At 40.4% G+C, this 13308-nt stretch overlaps 1 protein-coding gene across 1 annotated transcript in view; it reads left to right on the top strand.

Annotated features, from left to right (window-relative positions):
* The window catches only part of RIMS1 (regulating synaptic membrane exocytosis 1), a 445223-nt gene that overhangs the window by 385436 nt on the left and 46479 nt on the right, over positions 1-13308 (top strand). The window contains 1 exon segment of the mRNA XM_058554050.1: positions 6059-6294. Within this exon segment, the coding sequence (XP_058410033.1) occupies positions 6059-6294 (236 nt within the window).

Raw genomic sequence — 13308 nt, 5'->3', positions numbered from 1 at the left:
ATGTTAGCTTATCCACTAAGTAAAATCAGTATAGGAAGTTTAGGAATTCTAGATTAACTAGTGTGTCCATGAGGAAACCAAGCTAAATCTCAAAAAATAAAATAAAATTTTGTGCTTGTATTATATACCACACTGATAAAATCTGGAAGAAGACATAAAACTGTTTTTTAAAAAACTGAGATATAATCACATACCATAAAATTGACCCTGTTAAATTCTACAATCCAGTGGTTTTTATTATATTCACAGTTAGTTGTGCAACCATCACAACTGTCTAATTCCAGAAAGTTTTTATCATCCCCCAAAAGAAACCCATACCCATTAGCAGTAACTCCCCATTTCTTTCCTCTGGCCTCTGGCGACCACTAATCCGAATTTTGTCTCTATGGGTTTGACTTTGGACGTTCCATTTAAATGGAATCCAACAGTATGTAGCCTTTTGCATTTGGCTTCTTTCACATGGTGTGATGTTTTCAACTTCACCCATGTTTGTAACTCGAATCAGCACTTCATTCCTTTCTGTGGTCGACAATGTTCCATTGTATGGATAGACCACATTTTGTTTCTCCATTCATCAGTTGATGGGCATTTGGGTTATTTCCCCTTTTTAACTGTTATGAATCATGTTGATATGAATATTCATATATAAGTGTTTGTGTGGATATATGTTTTCAATTCTCTTGGGTGTGTACCTAGGAGTGAAACTGTTGGGTCACATGGTAACTCTAATTTAACTAAACTGCCAAACTGTTTCCCAAAACGGCTGCATCATTTTACATTCCTGCCAGCATTGTATGAGGGTTCCAGTTCCTCCAGACTGTTGTCAACACTTGTTACTGTCCCTTTTATTATGGCTGTCCTAGTGCGTGCAAAGCCGCGTCTCACTGTGGTTTCATAAAGCTGTTTTTAAGCCAAATTTATCAAACTAGTTTGATATCTGCAAGAATTCTCTTTGATTGTGGATTTAGATTCTTATATTACAATTCTTCTGAGTTAGCAATTTCTTGAGAATGGATTTTTCTTAAAAGGCGAGCATATTCAAAGTATTAGAAGTTCAGTTTCTTTTGTCTCTGGGGATTCTTTAGTTAATTATACTAGAATTATACAAGCACTTATTTGTCTGTATGGATCAATCAGAACAGGAGCTATATTAGATTTAAGATACCTTGAAATCTAATAACTGTCTGTCTAGACAGCTATCCCTGGGGTGCACACAAAGTAAGAGATCTTTATCACCAAATGAAAAGACTATTTTTGAAATGTACAGAGAAAACTAGCTGCCTCAGTTTTACCACTCAGCCGTGGGTCCAAAATTACCAAAGAAACCCAAGCCCAGACTCTTTGCATTGTGCACAAGACGTTCTTGAGTGACGTGAGCTTTTAGTGGCGTGTGGACAGAGGGACCTAAAGATTAACAACTGGATTTTCTGTGATCTCTCACCCAACCTTTAATTTATCCCTGATGTCTGCATGCAGCAGATTTCATCCACAGAGAGATTCCCTGTTGTTGTTGCCACAGGTGGGGAGTGTGCTCTCAGTCACACACAAAGCAAAATCACAGGCAAATTTACCAAGCACCAGGACCAGCAACAAACAAACATAGAAAACCAGAGGCAGAGAAAAGAAAACAGAGAAACAGAGACTGCAAGTAATGTTCTGCTGCCACTTGATGTTAAATCGAGGAGCCAGGAAAAGGCATCTGTGGGCGTACGGAGGCTGGGGTGCCTGCTCGGACATCTCGGTTTAACTGGCTCCAGCAGGGCGTCCATGTGAGCATTTTCATGGGGCTTCCAACACTATCAAAATATAACTCTCAAAATTAAAACGTAGTTATAAGAAAGAGAGCAAACGTCAGAGTTTTAACTCATCAGTGAGAAAACCAACCAGATGACAAACTGGTTCCAAAGATGGTTCAGGAGCCTCATGTACTTACGCACACCCATATGTAATCATTGGGAAAAAAAGGAAATGCTGGAATATTATTATTCAGTTAGATTCAAAACTGGATGATGTTCTCTAGGTCAGTAAAACCATAACCTTTGGGGTTGTCCTCTCTACTAAATGGTAATCATTTGCTCCTTATTGGTTTTCTTCTAGTTAACATCTAACTTTACAGAGTTGTAAAATGGCTGACTGTAACTATTGTGAGAGTAAGCAGTAAGTCAGAGACTTGACTGGAGGCCAAGTCCCCTGGGGGTCAAATGGCCCTTAGGTGGGCTTGTCACGTAATGCTCAAGCATGGCATTAAAAGGTAAGGTAACCTTTTTTTTTGGTCTAAGTTCCAAGTTTAGATATTTTTTTTTTCTTAACAGAAAGGAGGCGGATATTCCTCTGAGCAGGTGGGTGAATGGCTGTCCTTAGTGTGGTGTGGAGTATTAGAGAGGGAGCAGTTTTTGGTTGGGTTGGGCACATTATCTTTGAGAGCCTTCTTAGACTTATCCAAGTGAGGATGTCAGCTGATAACTAGATGCATGAATCTGGAGTTAAGGGCTGAGACAAGGCGGAGAAAAGCCTTGGACTCCGCAGCACATAGAAGCAGGTGAAACTTGGGACCGGACGAGACATCCAGGGAGCTGGGCTTCTGTGGGGAAACCCAGCTCAAGGGGCTGGGCTCTGAGGAACCTCAGCCGTTAGGGATGGAGAAGATAAAGGTCCTGCCCGTGAGGCACGAAGTGGGAAAATCACGAGGATCACGTGTTTCAAGATCAAAAGAATCAAAAGCTTTGTCAGATACGTGATGTCCTGAGAGGTCAAAGGATAAGGGCTGCGAAGTGACAGCTCATGGAGTCACTGGTGACTTGGGTAAATGGTGGCTTTGGTGAAGCGGTGGGGACACCGCCTGATTCAGGTTAGTCAGAAGAGAGTAGGAGGACAGAACATACAGATGACTCTGAGGACCTTTCAGCACAGTCAGCAGGAGCAGGAGAGGGGTGTCAAAGGAGGAGGGTGGGCTGTGTTTGATGTAAAGGTGGGTGCATCGCAGTCGCTCTACACCGGGAGATCCCTTGTTTATACCCATGAGTCATGGAGTCACTCGGAGCGGGAAGGGGGCCGGAGCAAATTTGTGATTCGTAGGTGCATGCTGACTGAAAACATCAGGATTTTAATGTAACCAGTACCAAATACAAAGTAGAGGGCTGGGAGACAGCAGTCGTGACGCTGAGAGACCCCAAAAAGCTTTGTAAAGCAGAGAGCCTTGAAGTTCGTCTTGAAGGGTTCAGGCCACCAGATGACAGGAGAAACAACAGGTGTAGGTTTCCATCAGTGGAAGCAGAGCAAATAAAAAGCCAAGAAATAGGAGAATAGAAAACATATTTGTGCCAAAACAGTGACTTTCACATTGATTTAATTAATCTGACTGATCAGACCCCCACCCCTCCCCCTCAGTTAGACGGCAGAAGAGCTGAAATGCCTCGACGTGTTCTCATTGAACAGCGTATTCTGGATTCTTCAGGAAGCTATGCATGGTCCTCAGGTCAGCTGAGAATGCTTTTAAGCTTCTAAACAAAATATTTTATTTTGGGAGGAAAAATCTTATGTTTATTCACAAAATCATTTTTAACATAACTTCTTAACTCACCCCCCGAAAATGGTAATCACTGACTATACAGATTTCCTAAAATTTTTTTCAGAATTTTTATTTGGCAACATTATAGATCATTTCATTGCTGTAATAAAATATCCATGAAAAATATTTTGAATCTTCCTAGCTCATCTTGAGTAAATTTTCATGATAGAAATATTATAGAAAACATTTTTCTGTTCTTTTAAACTTCTCTATAACCTAAAGAACCTTGTCCAAAATTTCACAATAGTATTTTTTTGTGGAATGATTTTTAAAATAGAAATTGAGAGTTGTGATAGAATTCCATTTTCATGGAAACAATGGGGAGAAAAAAGGTACATACTAGTTTATCCATACTGTGAAGGTAAAATTGAAATCATCAGAAGAGAGGTTTACAATAACCACTGTGGGGAGTGTTCTGGAAATAGTGATGAGAGATGAAAAGACCTGATTTCTCAGTCACAGGTGTTTGAATGAAGATGGATACTATGACTGTGAAATGGACCAAATCCTGACATTTCTGTGTATCCTTCAGAAGAAGTCTGCAAGTAAAATCGTAGAAAAAGCAGGTAACAAGAGTAGACTGAAGGAGGTGGCAGATTTAGGTAACGCATTCAAATAAATTGGTGAAGACAGAGAGAAAACTGACCATAATATTCATCAGGAAAGAAAGTTCACTGCAGTTGAGTGTGTAAACCCCCCAGGAATCCGTTTTGGACTGGTCACGTGTAACGCTGTCCTCATTAATCTTTTGAAAAAGAGACTGTATTAAATGCCTAGCAAAATTATCAGACTTGCAAATGGCTTTAAAACTTTGAGTTCAGGGGCTGGCCGGGTGGCGCAAGGGATTAAGTGTGCGAGCTCCGCTGCGGCGGCCTGGGGTTCGCCAGTTCAGATCCTGGGCGCGCACCAACACACCACTTGTCAAGCCATGCTGTGGCAGGAGTCCCATATAAAGTGGAGGAAGATGGGCAGGGATGTTAGTCCAGAGCCCGTCTTCCTCAGCAAAAAGAGGAGAGTTGTCAGATGTTAGCTCAGGGCCGATCTTCCTCACAGAAAAAAAATCAACTGAGTTCATGAAAAGATGATTCGAATAAATTGAAAGAATATACGTATCTTATTACTGTATTATCAGGAAAATTTTGATGTGGACCAATTCGAGAAATGCAGCCAGGGATTAAAAACTCCAGATCACTCCAGAGGTCTCTCTTTTCAATTCATAATCTGTGAAGGGATCTAAGGCCCGGGCAGTCTTGTTTCTTTTCCATGCTTCTGAGCCCCCCACGATCTTGCCGTGCCACCTTTCTGAACTCACCCCATACCAATTTCCCTTTCCACTGAAACACTCATTGTATATGTGACCATCAACACGTTGCGTGATCCGAAGACTTTCTGTTTTATTGTTTCTGTCATATTAGGATTTATTCTGACTTGCACATTAAGTGTCATCACTGTTAAAAGAAGCTATTGGGTCATGTATTTCGTATTTCAAAACAAGAAGTAGACCATCAAGATGGTGGTGAGCGTCACGTAAGCCAATTTCTACATATATTTTGAAGAAACTTAAAATTAAGAGGGTCATTTCAGATATATCAAACCAGGTCTTTATTGGACCAAAAAGTTCTCGATGGGTGATACAGCTGCATGTCAGTGTAATGTGAAGATGGGGACCTCACCCCTGCTCCCCAGCTCACAGACGTGCACTTACTTTGGCAACTAGGATTTTTTTCCCATCAACCTTTCATGGTGCCTGAAATTCTCAGCAATAATGTATTCATTTGGGAGAGAAGTACAGTGATCTACTCAGATAAACTAGTGCAGTCTGGGAACAGAGACAAGTCAGTTTTGATGGAGAAGAAAAAGGAAAGGAAGGTCTCAACCTGGAGCGTGAGCTGAAGGAGGAAGTGAGATGGCATTTGTGAGGAGGAGACAGGGGCCAAGGAAGAGGGGAAGGGCGTTTGCCTCACTAGCGTCTTTCCTAGACTTGTCAGCCTCAGGTAGCAAAGGGGATGTCTGTGGGTAGAATCCGGAGGGGAAACTGGAACAAGTACTGTTTTCATCTTTAAACCTCGTCGTGTGGCGAATTCAGAGTATCAATGTTTAGCAATACTTTTTTCCTCAGGAATGTATATGAACTTTTCTTATGGGTTTAAATATTTTAGTTTTTCTCTGAAAGTAACATAGTAACTATTTACAGAATTGGTCAGTCACATTTACCTCCCCACAGACAGCATTGGTTGCATTTCTTTTTACTGTCTTTAAAAAGTTTATAGATTACTCTGTGTTGAAATAATATTGTCTTAAGGTACATCTAGTACGTATTTGGGGATGGTGATATGATCTTAAAGTATTTATAGCTATATGAATACTACTCAACTGGCTTTTGCCCCTAAAAATTTGCCTGGATTATTTAAAAATAAATTAGATTCAGGGTTCCAGTTATGCTGACCTGTAATTTATGGATGCATATATGTTTTTACTTTGTAAATATAGTTCATTTACCCCTAAAATGCAAGGCAGACGGATGGGGACTTCGGGAAGAGCCATCACGAAGAGCACCAGTGTGAGTGGAGAGATGTACACACTGGAGCACAATGATGGCAGCCAGTCGGACACGGCTGTGGGCACCGTCGGAGCAGGTGGAAAGAAAAGGAGGTCCAGCCTGAGTGCCAAAGTGGTCGCCATAGTGTCTCGGAGGAGTCGAAGCACCTCCCAGCTAAGCCAGACAGGTGAGTGATGCGGATTCCACCCACATGTGTCAGGTTCCTGCTGAGAGACCAGAGTCAATCTCCACGCGGTGGTCTGTGGCGGGATCGTGCCATGTGTGGATTCTTCTTTGCAAAGGAAGTTTATTTCTGTCTCTGGAAATCTGTTACATGTATGGGTTTGTTTTTTTTTTCTGTACAGCTGTCTAACAAGGTATCATTTGTCAATCTATAAGGTGGTCAGATATTTTCCTTTAAGTTAAAAAAAATTGAAGCCGTGCTTACAAATATGCAAGGAAATGCAAAGAAGTATTAAAGATCCAAATTGATTTAAATGCAAGAAAAGCAACAGGATTCTCCTTTCAAAATGTTCCATAATACAATGACTTATAATTTAGGCTTTCTCTGTATTTTTATAGAAAAGAAGGTCAGTTGTGCAACTTGAAAAATTGTCTTCGAGGTGCTGTGTGAATATAATAATTGAACTGTGATTGGTATATTTTCAATGAAAGTAAAAACCTACCAGTTATTTTTACTTTAGAAAAATGGGTCAGTGGTTTCGTGCAAAGAATAATGTTTTAATACAAATTGGAGTTTCAAGTATTTTCTACTGCTTATAAATCTTAAAAGCTTTATGTCCTCAAGGTATATAGGGAAAAAGCAAACACAGAGGGAGGATGGTTATTTCTGTATTGTAAAATATAAAAGCTGCCTAAAATTATATAATATTTGATCAGACGTATCAGATAATTCGTTACTGTTCTCAGTGCTATGGGAACCAGAGGTAAGTGAAATATTCACCTGATTTCAGTTGTTGGCACCTGTTTCTCCTATTATCACCACTGGTTGTACTTTTTATTCCTTAACAGCAAAAGTCTGGTCTCAAAATTTACTTCTAGTGAAAAACCTTCGTGAAATCCTTTTTATAGTTAACTTGGCATCCTGGAAAGTACCTATTTTACATTATGCATTCTACTGGAAAAATTGACAAATTAGAGGTAGGAAATGCTGAGCTGTTCAAAAATTGAACTAGTGCATACAGCTATGTATCTAAACAGAGGTTTGTCTTTCTGAAAATCGTAGGATTAGAAGGAACCCAGGTTATCTAGAATCTCCATGAGGGATCTGCCTCTCTGCCATCCTGGTAAGACCAGCTGTTTATTGTGGAGGAGAATCATCTGTCTTCCTTGGGGTCAGGATTCTTCCTGAAGACTAGGAGGCATTTTTCATTGGTTTTATTTTTTTTTTTGACGGTGGTGTTCTTGGTTTTTAGTGTTGATGTAAAGATGCATTACAGTGTGGGGAGTGGGTAAGGCTTTCACCACCCAATTTCAAAATACTTCATCCCTTGGATGAGATGGAAGTGTTCCTTGATGTCTTTTTGGGGAACCAGTGTTTCCGTGGAGAGACTTTGAGTTGAGGAGATGGTGTATCTTCTTCCCCAACTTTCCACAGTCTCTCTTTTCGTATTTTCCTCTATAGTTAGTTCCCTCTGTATCATTCACCAGTTGCGTAGAATTACGTTTCCTTAGAATAAAACACAATAATAATTTTACATAGGAGCTGTACTTGTGACCCAGCTTTGTAGGTAAAAGGTTCGAATGATTGTCATTGAAACGCTCCGCCCCTTTGCTTTATTAATTTAAACTTTATCCCGATTATAGTCACTGTTGAATTAAAAATGATACCTACCTTCCTGAAAGTTGCATTAGTAACTTCTGTGGAATACCCTCGTTAGGAGATTAGGTTGCAAAGTATGGGAGCAAAAAGAACATTGGATTACAAAGCCAGGATAACGAAACCCTTCTGTCTCAAGGTGGCTCAGTGAATGAACTTGGACTTCATCTTCCTAGGACGCGGTTTGTTTGGTGGGTGGGTGGGTAGGATGAGATGTCCGCCTGTGGACTTGTCAGGTGTAACACTTTGTTTCTCTTTCTACATCATCATTTTACCTTGGTTTGGTAACTATTCTCATTCTTCTTGATCTTTCTAAGGCAGATGACGAATGGTGGAAGACCTCAGTAACCACTCCTCTTGGTTTCAGGCCAGGGCCTGGTGTTTCTCCCTCTTCCCTCTTCTACAAGTGATATTTTTTCCTCTCTCAATGATTATATTTCCTCTCTCCTGTGAAGAGTCACCAAAGTTCAGAATTCTCATTCTAAGAAGTCTTTTTCTTTATTGTTTCAGCTTCTCCACGTGACAATAACACCTGTATTTCCAGATTCCTCTTCACTCAAGGAAATTCCATAATGTTAATTTCCCATAAGATAGCTCCTTTTGGGTGTCCCACTTTGAACAAGCTCAGTATTCCCACATCTCTGAATTTCCAGCCCTTCCTTTCTGTAATACCACAGTTTTTATAGTTGCAAATCCTTAGAGTAGTTTTCCCATTTTTAAATTTTCTCTGAATTCCCTCTTCCTCAGGCTCATCATCCTGGAAAAAAACTGTCTGGAATTTATCCAACTTTAAGAAACACTAATATAATTTATTTAAATGTCTTTGTTATGAAATAAAACCATTAATCTCAGACTGGTAATGCATAAAATAATTTTCTGGAAATTATTAAAAGGCTAAAAATTTTGTGGAAAAGGGAAAGAAAAATACTGGGAGAAAAACACGAATATATATTTCTATAAATTATCCCAGCCCGTGAACACAGTTTGGCTAAAGCAAAGGTGTGTGAAAGGGCTGTAGTGGGAAATGCATTTAGAAAAAAAAGATGGGGCCCTGTCTTAAAAGCCCTTTGAGGACCTTTGCTCACTGTTTGATGGAGAACTTTTAACCAAGAAAATAGAAGAAACAAAGCTGTGCTCCTGGAAGCTTAGCTGGAAGCAAGATGTCCAAAATCAATGAGGAAGCAAGGGTGTCAGGTCGAGGCTCGTGGGTGAGATGAAAAATTATGACGTGGTGAGGTAGAGAAGTAGCCCCGGAAATGGAAAGGAGCAAGCTTGTTCAGAACAAGGAATGACCTGAAGGTGGAACTAACAGAAGACCAGGTGAAACGTCCATGTTTAGTAATAGCTGGTGAGGGAAGACGGGAGAATGCGAGAGAGTCGGGGGCAGGATCTAGAAAAAGAGTGAGTGAGCAGAGAGGAGGAGAGAATTGTATAGAGAGGCTGGTTAATCCTGCAGAAAGATTGGAGAAGCTAGGGAATGAGACTAGACCATTGGGCTTGGAGACTGAAGGGTTATTCCTGACGGTAAGTTTGAATACACTAGCGAGCAGGAATGAGGATAGAGTGTGCCTCCAGTGTGAGGTGGGATTCAGCATGGGCTTGGGCCCCTCCCACTCTCCATTTTGTCATTCATTTCAGCTTTCTCTCTGTAGCCATCATCTCATCTGCCTCCACTTTAATTACCCTCCCCCACTGGACAGGGCTCTTGTCATGGGCAGGAGGAACTAGAACAGCAGAGACCATGGGTGGGAGCTCAAGGGCATGTGGCTAGAGGGTCTACAGTGGGGCTGACTCAGGCTGTCCCACCACCCTAAAGCTTATGCAGGTGGATGGGGCTGGGGCTGGAAGGATGGATAAAGAGAGGCAATTATTATGAACTTCTCTTCAGAAAACTTTAGGAAGAAAGGAGATCAAGAGTGAACAGTCTTTCTTTCATTCATTCTACCAACATTTCTTATTTTTCATGTACCAGACTCTGTAATTGAGGAGGTACTAGGAGTAAGTAAGGTATGTGTTTGGGTGTGTCTTAGAATAAAAGGAGTCTGAGCATTTTTTCAGGGTGAGGTGTAGAAAGAGCACCTGTAGATGAAGAGATGGAAAGGTACAAGATGAAGAATTTCAATTAATGAGGCAAAGTCCCAGAGAACAAAGGGGATAATTCAAGGACACAAGGTTATTCTTGGAGAAAGGGAAAGATGTTTTTTTTTCCCCTGACTTTGATAGAAAAGAAGAAATGGTTGAAATCCAGAGGGATATTGCAGTGGGAATACTGAAAGCTGAGGGAGCTTGAGTCAGAGACCTCAGTGTACAGGAGACAAAGCAAGTGGAGAGAGGAGACCGGGTAAGGAGTGTTGGCAGAATTGGTACTAATGAAAGCACCGCCGAGCAGCACTGGCTTCCACTGAGTTTGGATCATGCAAAGTCTCTGGAGGGTGACTTTAAAGACATTCGCCTGGGGTCAGTGTCACACTTGCAGGCATCTAGTTCATAGATGTCTATGTCTCTCAAGACTGTCACCCCTGCCTTTGTGCATCTCCAGTGTCCGCACCAGGATTTCTGAGTCATCACAGGATTCTTTGAGACCATCTTGCCTGTCTTCAAGATTCTGAGATAAAATTTGATTGGTCTAGAGTCTGTCACTCATTCTGGAAGTTCATCTGCATGGGCTGGCCATTTACGATTTCGACTCTTTCCACTGTGAATATTAGTGAATTGGGGACAATGGAAGCTCTGCTTTCTCTCTCTTGTCTGTTGACACTACCTCTTCCCAAGGCAATGAGCAGATCTTTTTCTTATTCTTACTCAGAATATGTGTCTAAAAGATTTTATTTTTCTTTGCTTTGGTAATTTATCTCAATGAAATTAATTCTTTCATTATAATCATAGGAATGAAACATTTCAGAAGGTTTATAGTAGAGTTAAAAACTTTATAGGGTTCGTTATTCTACATGATTATTTGGGCAAAAATATAAGTATTCTAAGAAGTTTTAGATAGATTTATGGATGTTTAAGTTCAAAATAGCTTAAGAAGAGTTAATGTATTTCCGAGGCATGTCACTAATTTCTGGAGATGAAATCATAGATGAAACTAACAAAATTACCCTGTTCCACTCTCAAGAAAAGAATGATATACACAGAAAACTGTAACTTGAACTCACCTGCACCTAAAGGGATGGTGCTGAATAAGCTCACTTCCCCATGAGTGCAAGGCATTACTTTAAAATTCACATTGTCCTGAGACAATAGTCATCGCAGGAAAGTGTCCAAGGTATTCAGTCCCCTTCTGCTGATCCCTTGCCGGTTTTCTTCCTGAAAGTCCCACAGGTAAAGCAGACCATGAAATACGTCAAGTCAGTGCCAGCTTGCACTTTGTTGACTTTGGGAAAAAAAACGTGAATGTCTTACGTTTGCCCCAGGACTGATTTTTTCTCCTTCCAACCAATCCAGTCGACCAGAATAGTCTCTCCATTTTAAGTCTAGTGCTGCGCTGTGGGGCTCTCGCCATTTCCTTTATGACAGTGAGTTGTCGCTGCGGGGAAGAAAGGCTCAGGTGGTCTTGGAACCTTCTAAGATCAGTCTTCTTGGCTCTGCTGATTACTAACAATGGAAGAAAACATTCTTACAAAGGATGGGCGCCCCCCAAAAATTTCAGAAACTGAAAGTTACTGTGGACTGAAATCTAAATTCTTTGTCCGTACCTCGTTTATTTGATTCATTTAATAGCACAAGAGAAACGTTCTGAGGAATGTAATGTTTCACGTTCTTTGTTTCCTGAGCACAAAATCATGGTGCCAGAAATGACTCTCAAGTCTGAAAAACCGTCAGATGAATGTAAGCATGGGCTCTTTGTTTACTGATGCCGTCCGGCTCAGGAATTCACTCCTGTTACTAGAGATTCAGTTCAGCTCTAGTAACTCGTCTCCTGGTGAGATGCCCTAATAAGGCTAGTATTTTCAAACACACGCCAGCTGCTCTATTTTTGTTCTTTTCCCTGCTCTGAGCTATAAATTTTGAGTGTGGCTAATATGTAGATATACTTTTAGATTGGTTTGGCAGAAGAAACATTTGAGTGGAATTAATTTTTTATAATTAATTTGTATTTTAGGATTTAGAGGAGGAAAGGAAACTAACATTTATTAATGTGCCTTCAAAGCACAGTACTAAGTACTCAATAATTACATATGGTGATAACTGTTATCAACTGTACTAAGATAATTCTTAAGCATGAGATCAATTTCAGAATGGCTGTTATATTTCCGGTAGGTCAAATGTAACGAGAAACGTGTCTGATTATTTTTACAGTGGATGACCATTTTCAATGCATCTTCATTTCATGCAGAGTGGCTTTATATAGAGATATTTTTAGTTGATTTATTTTACTAATATTTTTCAGTAATTAGTAAAATCATTACTAATTACTATTAGTGATTAGTAAAATCTTTATTTTACTAATGTTTTTCAGATTTTTAAACACAGAAAAGCAAAAAGAAGATCTATAAAACTCCTGCAAAGCACCATTAATTGCAAATTCACTGTGAAAATATTGCTATATTATTAGCTAGTCTTTTTATGTATTTGTGTTATTAATATTGATAAAATCATCAGCAATGATAGCTATTGTTTATTAAGTAACCACCACATGCCAGCCAGTGTTTTAATTGCTTTTGTGTATTAGTTTCTACAGTCCTCAAAACACAGCTATGTGGTGCAATTGTTATTCTCACTTTACAGGTCCCATGACTTGCCTGAGCCCACACGACTCCTAGAGATTGAAGCAGACCTTATGTTCTTAACCACTTTCCTGTGATCCCATCTGACTGCATGTACACACAGATGCTTTTTTTATATGGCTTTTTTAAAACAATCATAGGTTCTCAATATTTTATTTTGTTCTATAATACGGCCTTTTTTTACTTAAAAAAAAGTGTATTGGGGCTGGCCCCATGGCGTTGCGGTGAAGTTTGGTGTGCTGCACTTTGGCAGCCCAAGTTCTCAGATCTTTGGATCCCTGGTGAGGACCTACACCACTCATCAGCCATGCTGTGGCAGCGTCCCACATACAAAATAGAGAAAGATGGGCACAGACGTTAGGCCAGGGCTAAAAAAAAAAAAAAAAACTGTATTAAGGAAGAGAACTGAGGACACCATTGCAGAAGACCTGCACCAGGGTGGATTGGGAAAAGCTGGATGAATGTGGAGGAGATCACAGGCCTTTGTACCCCAGGGTCTGGGAAATAGGGACGAGGGGGTGTCAGAGAGAAGGCTCATGGCGTTGTTCACTGAGAGAGTGGGTACTGGGAAAGGACACTATTTGTCACTTCTGGCCATGTTGAGGTTGGGACTGTCATTGGAAAGGTTTTT

This window comes from Diceros bicornis, chromosome 14, assembly GCF_020826845.1.
Source record: "Diceros bicornis minor isolate mBicDic1 chromosome 14, mDicBic1.mat.cur, whole genome shotgun sequence".
In the NCBI taxonomy this organism is placed as follows: Eukaryota; Metazoa; Chordata; class Mammalia; order Perissodactyla; family Rhinocerotidae; genus Diceros; species Diceros bicornis.
Note: the sequence above shows the minus strand (reverse complement) of the source record. Positions and strands in the feature narration are given on the sequence as shown.